Raw genomic sequence first — 9,898 nt, forward strand, 5'->3', positions numbered from 1 at the left:
TGCGCATGCGCTCTTCCCGTGTTTCTCCAAAGATGGCGCTGAGCAGAGTTTGCCCACGGCTCTGGAGGACATGCAGTTTGTCTTTCCCCCTTCAGTCCTCGCTTCTTCCTGCCGCCGTCCGTCTCCAGAGCTCCGCCAGCAGCACCCCCGCTGAACCCCCTATACCGAGGACCTCGCTCTCTCTGCCGCCGTGGGCCGAAGCTCCGAGCCCCGTGCCCCTGGAGGAGGAACAGCGGCAGCACGCAGCGGTGGTGACCGCCGTGAACAGCATCATCACCGGGCAGGACTTTGGCAGATTTTTCGCCGTGGTGCACTTCGCTGGGCGGCAATGGAAGGTCGGTTTTGTTATTAAGCGTATATAATAATTTCATCAAACATTTTTAAATCTATTGTCAGACATGACTGATGAAGGGCATCTGGCCTGAAACGTCACACTTAATCGTGTAAGAAACTATTAAAAAATTGGGAGCTGTCACTGCTGTGCGAACCCTTACTTTAAATCACTGTATTCTTATTTTGGATCCAGCACGCAGGTTTCACTGCCTTTGGAAGTGCGTGCCTATTTCTTTTCAGCCAAATCTATTGTCAAAAACATTGTTGTTAATGTCATAACAGTTTGACAACCTCTTGAGTGACTGTCATGCCGCCCGAAACGAACACATGAAATGCACGCTGTCATTGTGTCCTTGGGCAAGACACTTTCGCTTGCCTTTGTTCCAATTAATGTGTAGTAGTGTCTTGAGTATGACCGGTTGCTTCCTGGACTACAATCGCTTTGAGTGGACAATACAGGCAGAAAAGCACTATATAAAGTTCATTATAATAATAAAACAAATGGTTGTGTTGAGAAATGTTCCTACACAGGCAAAATTGTTCATTCACTCCATAATCGTTTGATGATTATCAACTGTTGTATCGACAGCTGCCCTGGGGTAGACTGACAGAAGCAATGTTGCCAATCTGTGCCACTGGCCATTCTGACCACACCATTCACTCTCACACATTACAATCACACAGGTGAGGTGGGTGGGGTGTCTTGCACGATGATACAATGACAGTCTGCTAACCTTCCCGCTTCTGAGACCATCTGAGCCACTGTCGGCCCATTACTTATCACATTTTTAAAATCTCAATTTATTTACTACCAAGTTCTACGTCTCTCAATTGTTCCTGATAAAAGAGCATAAAGTTTGACCAACTACGAGACATCAAAAAACATCTGGTGAAAATTATGGAAGTAAATAACAACACCAATCGCTCCTATGGCAAAAGGCTCACATTATGGTAACACTCACAATAACAAATCTGTACATGTCACTATTTCATAAACTATTGCTGCAGTTTTAGACGATTTCATGATATTTGAATCTCTGTGTTCCAGGTGACGGACGAGGACCTGATTTTGGTGGAGAACCACCTTGAGGCGGAGTGCGGTGACCGGATCAGGATGGAGAAGGTGCTGCTAGTGGGGGCCCAGGACTTCACTCTGGTGGGGCGCCCCCTACTGGGGAAGGAGCTGGTCCGTGTGGAGGCCACCGTTATCGAGAAGACTGAGTCCGTACCCAAAGTCCATATGACGTTCTGGAAGAGACACCGGTTTCAGAGGAAGAAAATCATCATTCAACCCCAAACCGTCCTGAGGATCAACAACATCAGACTGGCCCCAGCGCTTACATGAATCAAATACTGTTGTGGACTGTTTTGATTCTGTAGGTCTGGACATCACTTGACATTCTTTTGAGGTATAATTATTATTGAGGGAGGAACAGGACAAATGTCTATTGTAAATATTTGCCTCATAACTGTCAAAATGCAGACTTGTTTACATGGCAAATATCTGGACTTATTCACAGGAAACAATAAAGTTCAGTTTCTTCTCTGTCAGGAAGAAGGCCCTGTGATAATAACATGGATGAAATTGCTTCTTTCCTATTTTAAAGAGACACACGTTACATAAAACAAAAGACAATGCTATAATGGCCTTATGTTTGTTGATACTTTGGGCCGTTCGTACTTCTATGATTAAATGTATGTAAATGTAATCTTTTTCTCTGCTTCCAGCCTTTTGTTTGTTCCTGTTACATTCAAGGTCTTTGAAAGTCCTTCAGTTATTAAAGGCCCTATACCTGAAACAAAGAAAGAGGAAGCCACTAAATGTTATTTGTGGCCCAAACTCATTCCTAACATATTTGTTGCCTCCCAATTCTTAACAGAGAGAAGTTTATTTGTACTTTTCAGGGTCACTTTCACAGAAATGCTAGAAAAATGGCCTGTAACTTCATGAAATTGAACTGTTTTATATTTCCACTCCTAGTATAGTGATTTTAAGTTTAGGAAACCCAAGGTCAAATGCTGTTAAACTGTTAAAACTAATTTGAGAACATGTCTACAGGTGTAACCCGCATGGTAAGGTTTAAAGTTTAAACCATAGACACGTTTGTAATGGATATATAATTGCTAAGTTGCTTTCAATCAAATTTCGACTTGGATGTGCACCGAGGACAAACTCTCAAGTCTATCTTACGTCTTAAAGGAACAGGCCACCGTTTTTCCATACTGAGATATGTTCTTACCTGAGTTTAGACAAGTGGATGCATACCTGTCTGGTCTTTGTGCCCGTGGAAGAGCTTGGTCGCTTCTAACTTCACCCCGTTTGGAGCTATAGGAATATACTGGGAGAGGCCAAATGCTAACAACATCTTACACATCGTACACACACAAAGACCAGACAGGTACACATCAACTCGTCTAAGCTCAGGCAAGATCATATCTTAGTATGGAAAAATGGTGGCCTGTTCCTTTAACCCCCACCTGAACCAAGCACATTTTCTCCAGTTCGGCTTCACCCAAAACCTAAAAGCTTCTTGGAAAAAAGCGTCAAAAACAGTGAAAACGCAATACGACAATATAGTAAGCGTGAGCAAAATAATGAAAAAGCAACAAATAAAGCGATGAAAAAAGCGACAAGAGTGACAACGCTTCAAAAACATGATAAAAACACAACAAAAAAAGTGATGAAAAAGCAACACACTGACACAAACATGGCAAAAAAAGAGACGAAACATGTCAAAGATGCAGTGACAACGTAAACAACAATAAAGGTTCTTATCTCTTATCTCTAAAAAAAAATGTTACGACCAGTTTTGTAGGACTTAGCTTTCAAATGAGGCGTTACACCGGCCTTTAAACTGTATGCCCCAGTCGAGAAGCTTTCAGATTAACACCGAATTTAAGACAATGCGCTTGGTCATGGCTGGGATTAGGAGGTTAATCATAATCCATAAAACTTCAAATATTAAAACACACAATATCTTTTGAAAATAGCTTTTATTATCAAACCTTCAAATCAAAGGCACTGTTGAACAATTCTTCCCCAAGTAGAACCAACCACAAACTGAGCTGCAGCAGCGGAGAAATCAGATCCCAAATCAACGGTGATGCTGAAGATTTTAAAGCCAAACAACTTAAGTGAAGGAAACACCGGCTTTCATCTCAATCTCTTTCTTTAATAAACCTACGATAAATTAACTTTATGAAAACTCAACAGTTGAATCACCTAACTTTTACCAGCACTGAAAACATGAACGTGCACTTCTAACAAACTGATGCCTCAACCTCCTTGTGAGATACTTCCTGCTGCTCTGGTTTTCTTCACACACAAAAAAAAGAGTAGTTTCCATTACCCCTGCAGGAAGTGACAAATCCCTTCACAAATCAACCTTTCGCTTGACCATTCTTTCAGGTGAGTGGTCGGCAAACCTCTTGGAAGCAAGACAGAAAAGCTTCACAAAAAACACTAAATTCTTGTCTGTAAACTGAGCTGCAGCCAGTTTTTACCAGTACATTTACAGTGAGTGTGTGAGGCCTGGTATCAGCTACACTGGGCTGCCACTCCAGATAAACTCATGTGTATAAAATGGCGATGCTATTCATCCAAAAAAATCCCAATACAAATTTGGTTAAACGCATATTTGACAAAAAGGACAATATCATCTACTTTGTTGTATGGCACCGTAATGGACAATATGAAAGGCACCATCAGAGAGACATTTCCTCAAAGTCTAACCAAACACAGCGGCTTCTCTTCAGTGGGGCAGACCATTTAAAACATGTCCAATAGAGGTCAGAGGTAGATTTCATTCATTCCACCTCCAAAAAAAACAATAGATTAAAAAAAGAGCTGGCAAAAAAATGATGAATTTGTTTTCTACAAGATAGAAAAATAATTGTTTTCTCGTCGGTCTAGGTGTAGAATTTTATTTTCAACCCTAAAACAGATTTTTGGGCATCTCCACATTGATCTTTCAAGTTTCCTAATCGCACACATCTTTTTGATTCACTACAGGCTAATGAGCTCAGAAAAGCTAATTTTGCATGGTTTGTCCAGTTTATGTATTAGGTAATTTCAAAATAAAATCTCCAGTATTACTTTTAGAAGTCCTATGACTATAGTCCAAAAAAACGACTCCTCTTCCTGAAAGTCGTCTGCTGAAGCGGGGTGGGGTTTCGTTTTTTTGCCGTTCTCCGTGGCGAGATCTTCAAACGGATCTTGAGGCACTGAATCGTCCAGAAACACCCTCATCTCGAACTCGCTCTCTATGTACGAGGGGTGTCCGTAGATGCCGATCCCGACCGGCCTGGCGAAGTCGCCGGGCACCACCACCACATCCTGTCCGCACGTCACCGACTGCAGCTTGTACGTGTCGAAACTCGGCCGCAGAGTTTTATCGGAAACGTAGAGGTCGGCGTCCCCTCGGAGGCTGCGCATCTGCAGGACGATCTTCCCGTCGTGGTTGAGGCGAAGGTAGCTGTAGTTCCCGGCCCCGATTTGGCCCTGGACGACGTGGAGGAGCACCCATTCCTCCGGGACGCTCTCCGGTTCGTCCGAGGAGCCCAGGAAAGAGAGAGCGGGAGGCAGAGAGAGGAGGCAGAGGAGGAGGAGGAGGGCCACAGGGGGGCAGCACTTAGCCGGCGTCATGGTGAAGGCATGAGAACAGGGCAGGATGGGACAACAGCGCACCTGGGGGAGGAGAGGGGGAAATGAGAGCTATTTATCCAAACTAAAACAAGGAATGGATTTTTTTCAGAGTTTCGTTTAGTACAATGTTATTGATCAGTGCAGTCGAGCTGCTGCTATTCTTCCTGGGGTCCGATTCATTACTCAATCATTTGAAATACAAAATGAATCTATAAAATGATCCGTATGAGTCATTTTGCCAACACCCTGAACAAATTTGACTCATCAAGCTTATGTAGAAATCCGTTGGGGAGCCATTTGTAGAAGAACCTCAAATTAAACCTTTTTCTTCCTCTTATATCCTTCGCTTGCACTGGCCACAAAGAATCCTGTCCAAGGCCCAAGCACCTTTTGACAGGTAATACTTCACAAACATGTAGCACACAGCAGACGGGTTTCTCCTGTTTTCTACTTGTTACCTCAAATGTTGAAACAAGACTCGAGAGCCTTCTTCTCCACAGATAATCAATCAAAGCAGTACAAAGACATAGGCACATAAGACAAAAGAACTGTCTAATGGCTGTCCCCAGAGATGAATGCGAAATGACACAATAACAACTTTAAATGCTAGTCAAAACTTACAAGACAAAAGCAGAAATAAAAGATTATCGCTGCTGATGAAGATAATTATTGAACCAACTACTTTCTAGTTCATGAGGAAAACATTACTTAAAGGAACAGGCCACCGTTTTAGCATACTGAGAAATGTTCTTACCTGAGCTTAGACGAGTTGATACGTACCTGTCTGGTCTTTGTGCGTGCCCTCAGTCACGCAAAACGACCAAATAATGTTAGCGTTTGGCCTCTCCCAATGTATTCCTATAGCTCCAAACGGGGGTGAAGTTTGAAGCTACGACGCTCTTCCACGGGCACACACAAAGACCAGACAGGTACGTATCAACTCGTCTAAGCTCAGGTAAGAACATATCACAGAATGGAAGAACTGTGTGCCCTCAGTCACGCAAAAAGACCAAAGATGTTGCTAGCATTTGGCCTCTCTCAGTATATTCCTATAGCTCCAAATGGGTTGAAGTTAGAGGTGACCAAGCTCTTCCACGGGCACATACAAACCAGACAGGTAGGCATCAATTTGTCTAAGCTCAGGCAAGAACATATCGCAGTATGGAAAAACGGTGGCCTGTTCCTTTAATACTGCAATAAAGACCGGAATATACGTAATTGTTAACTCTTTTGATGCCGTTTCTCAGAAAGTATACTGCAGTGAAGACAGAATTTATACCATAAAACATATGCAACACAAGTGTAGAGCAGTAAAATACTGACATATATTTAACAATTTATTCTAAACATCATTTAAATGGCTCCTGTGTATCTGAAATACCTTTTTGGAAAAGGTTAGGTCAACATTTAAAACACAATTTTTTGTCACAACAAAATAACAGATTTTAGCCTTACAATCCAGCCTCATAAGGAGTAGTATTAGCCCTATAATATTATAAATTTTGCAAAACAGATAAATAATCTTTAAGGTTTTGAACAGCCAAAATGCTTAGTCATCCATGTCCATAAACTGCTAAAAACAATCGAGACAAATATTAACGAGTTAAAAATAAAACCGCTCTGAACTTTGACCGAGCGACACCACTTCACACACAATAGCCTCTCCAACACCACACCTGAACCACAGGTATCTGAAAAGAGTTCAGAAATATAAGCAAAAGGATGAAACTAAGAACACTTTCTAGCTAGTATTTAGAAACATTGCACGCACACATGGGTTGCTAAACTAACGTTAAACACGCAATCTGTCACTGTCTTATATTAAACCAAGAATTACCATCCACATACAACATTTATACTTTCTAAAAGTACACGTTTTATTTCGTTGCCTTTATAATCACTTGCAATAATACAACATCTTCTTAAATAAGAGCAATCTAAAGTTAGCGAAGTATTTGGGTTAACTAGCCATTAGCCAAATGAAGCTAGCTTAAGTCTGACACATTACCCGGTTCGTAAGAGAAAATCCACTGATCTAAAGGTAAAAGACTAAAATAATCACGGTTAAACATGAAGCACCAAATGTCTGCCATACGTACATTATAAAAAGTTGCAATTCGGTGGTTTTATGGACTTAGGGAGCTGTCATCTCCAAATTTATCTTCTGTCAAAGCATCTGCTGCTTCTTCTGCTTTGTCTATGTTCAGCTCAGCGGGAAGGACCGCTCAGCGCCGCCACCTACCGACCAGAGCTGGTACTGCCGCAAAAGCAAACTGGATTTCTCAAGCATTCTTTCAGACTTTCATCCACGTTGCAAAGGAAAATCATTTTCTTCAAAGAACCAGAGAAATGTAAAATGTGCTTTTCTTTCTTTAAAAAAAAAAAGAAACTCCATTATGTGGCTCCGCAAATGTGTAGGGTAGCCAAATGTTTAAAGGGCATATGACAGATTTTAATGATTTTTAAAATTTAGAAGGATAACAACAGTTGCAAGCTCATCAGTTGCATAATTGTCATTATATTTCAGTGAAGCAGCAATTTTAATGAAGAAATGTTGTGCAGAAAAGTTATTTTTATTTGAATGTTGAAGCAGGAAGTGACATTGGTAAAGTTCAGTAGCAGTTTGACTCATTTCCCATTGCTTCACATGGTCGGCATGGCAATCCTTTTTTTTTTTGCCTTCATCTATGTCACTTCCCGTTAGTATCCAATAAGGAAGTGAAACTTAAAAAATCACAAAAATGGCCAAAATATAACCTGGGTACAATCTTTAGCAAAATCTTAAATATACAGCTGCTCGTCATATAATTAGAATATCATGAAAAAGTGCATTTGCTTTTGATATTCAACTGTGAAACTAATATATGATAAACTCATTACATGCAAAGTGAGATTTGTTAAAGCCCCAAATTAAAAATGTCATAAAGTAGAATTTTGAAAATGGACTATCAAAATTATAACAAATAAAGGCTTGACATGTGTCACTTTGCATGCAATAAGTCTATATCATATATTAGTTTCACATTTTAAGTTGAACTACAGAGGTAAATTAACTTTTTCCATGATATTCTAATTGTACGACAAGCACCTGTAATTGTGTTAAGTATGTTTTAGCAAAAAATGTGTCTAATGTGTCATATGCACTTGAAGTTACCATAGGCCTGATCTCTTAAAGTATTATTTATGGAGATGAAGGTAAAACAAAATCATCAAAGACCAAAAAAAAAGGCTATTTAAAACAAGTTTCAATATGATCAGTGACAGTGAGTTCACATCGTCAGCTGTGTCAATGGGCAGGACACTTCATCTGAGCCGCTGTGGGACCATGATTGTTGAAGTCTGTCATGTCAGCCCTTCGTGTGACTAACTTCTTGCTACTACTGAAGAAAGCCAGATAAATGCTGGTTGGGTTAAAACAAATACTATGAAATTATAGACAAGTTAGTTTAAGACAAGTTAATTTTTATAATTCATTTTCACTTTAATGAACACCAACTGTTTTTAAACAAAAGAAAAAAATAAACAAATTGACAAAATGATCCGGGAACGTCAGGCTTAAGTTTCAAACCTCACATTAAAAATCTTATAATCTATATATGCATATTCCATCACATCAGATACAACTTACTTATTTCATAATAATTACCGCAAACCAGTCGACCAATTTAAGGCGTTTAAGTTCATCTCCTTCGTAGCCGATGACAAGGCCCCAAAGATTAGTAGTAGTGTTTTTCTTACAAGTAAATATTTTCAATAAATCACTGCATTGCTCTTGTAAAAACATATTCAGGAGACTTGATATTTTTGGATTCAAAACGTTACAATTCCAGGTTGATAGATGGGGAAAGTGTATGATTTTTGTCTGTTAAAAGGAACATTGTCCGCGAAAAGTCATGTTTGCATTTTTTTTTTTTTTTTTTTACAGTTCGTCGTAGTACCATGCTAGCGCCGCCGTCCCGAGTGCTGCTAACCGCCGGTGATTAGCAATAGATAAGTCGCGCCTATGCTCTTGATGCGAAGCCCCATTCTGCCCCATCACAGCAAATCATAAAATATGGACACCAGTGGTTGAGGGGAGAGTTAACGGAAAGGTTTACAGTTTCATGAGGTGTTTAAAATTGTATAAATGAGGTGGTCTAATGGTAGGCGTCTCCTCAATTTGAGGTAAAGGCGACGCTGGTTTATTTGGATCCAGTTTTGGCTGTGGCTTAGTCTTTCCATCACTGGTTAAATACAGCTACTTAAATATTCATCTGTGTGCTCATGTGTTCACCAGGAAATTGACTTAGAATTGGCTGAGACAGTAACTTAACCATCAGGAAAGCTTAACCACAGAAAGGTCAGACATTATTCGGGTCTATATATGACAAATTGGTTATACATCCCTTTCAGTGATGTGACTTTTGTTATGGCGGCGATTTTGAATACCTTAAGTAGAATTATGCAGTACTACGACATGTAACGATATCTCTACTCAAGAAGAGAACAGTGAAGAAACCAGTGAGTCAGTGTTTAAGACGTTAGCATGCTACCTGTTAGCATTTCGCTTCAACAGCTCAGCTCTGACCTCTCCAAGAGAAAGCCCTGAACCACAACCATCTAGCCTTGGATACAACATGTGACAGAGGCCAGAGCTGAGCTGTTACTGTAGCATTTCCTCAGTGTTCATAGATTTGAGCCACACATCCTGTTGAAGACATTGACAGTTGCTAACCGGTAGCATGCTAACGTCTTGAGCAGCTTAAACACTGACTCAGACGGAGACTCTGTTGACAAATTATAAAAATCACAGAGAAAGGTTTTCTGTTTCCTCTATGATGTGTTAATTTAGTCTGAAGAGTGAAGCAGATCTTTAGTAAATCCTGCTGTAGCTCGACAGAGCTGCTACGTCTGTGCCACATGTGCTGGTTTCTTCACATA

At 40.4% G+C, this 9,898-nt stretch overlaps 2 protein-coding genes across 2 annotated transcripts; one reads left to right on the forward strand and one right to left on the reverse strand.

Annotated features, from left to right (window-relative positions):
• mrpl21 (mitochondrial ribosomal protein L21) lies at window positions 1–1,964 on the forward strand. Its single transcript, XM_079553137.1, has 2 exons — window positions 1–335; window positions 1,382–1,964. The coding sequence occupies exons 1-2, from the start codon at window positions 6–8 to the stop codon at window positions 1,676–1,678; spliced, it is 627 nt and encodes a 208-aa protein (XP_079409263.1). The 5' UTR covers window positions 1–5; the 3' UTR covers window positions 1,679–1,964.
• A 2,243-nt stretch (window positions 1,965–4,207) lies between these two features.
• On the reverse strand, window positions 4,208–7,180 carry cUnh6orf120 (chromosome Un C6orf120 homolog). Its single transcript, XM_079553507.1, has 2 exons — window positions 7,078–7,180; window positions 4,208–5,020 (listed from the first exon to the last, which is right to left on the reverse strand). The coding sequence occupies exon 2, from the start codon at window positions 4,976–4,978 to the stop codon at window positions 4,406–4,408; it is 573 nt and encodes a 190-aa protein (XP_079409633.1). The 5' UTR covers window positions 4,979–5,020; window positions 7,078–7,180; the 3' UTR covers window positions 4,208–4,405.
• Window positions 7,181–9,898: the final 2,718 nt, after the last annotated feature.

Source organism: Gobius niger, assembly GCF_951799975.1.
Source record: "Gobius niger genome assembly, chromosome: 3".
NCBI lineage: Eukaryota > Metazoa > Chordata > Actinopteri > Gobiiformes > Gobiidae > Gobius > Gobius niger.

Bases quoted from the DNA above. Each gene is read 5' to 3' on its own strand.
- mrpl21 (XM_079553137.1), top strand. From the start codon at position 6: ATGCGCTCTTCCCGTGTTTCTCCAAAGATGGCGCTGAGCAGAGTTTGC. The intron at 336-1,381 runs GTCGGTTTTGTT...TCTGTGTTCCAG, and splicing joins TCGCTGGGCGGCAATGGAAG to GTGACGGACGAGGACCTGAT.
- cUnh6orf120 (XM_079553507.1), bottom strand. From the start codon at position 4,978: ATGACGCCGGCTAAGTGCTGCCCCCCTGTGGCCCTCCTCCTCCTCCTC.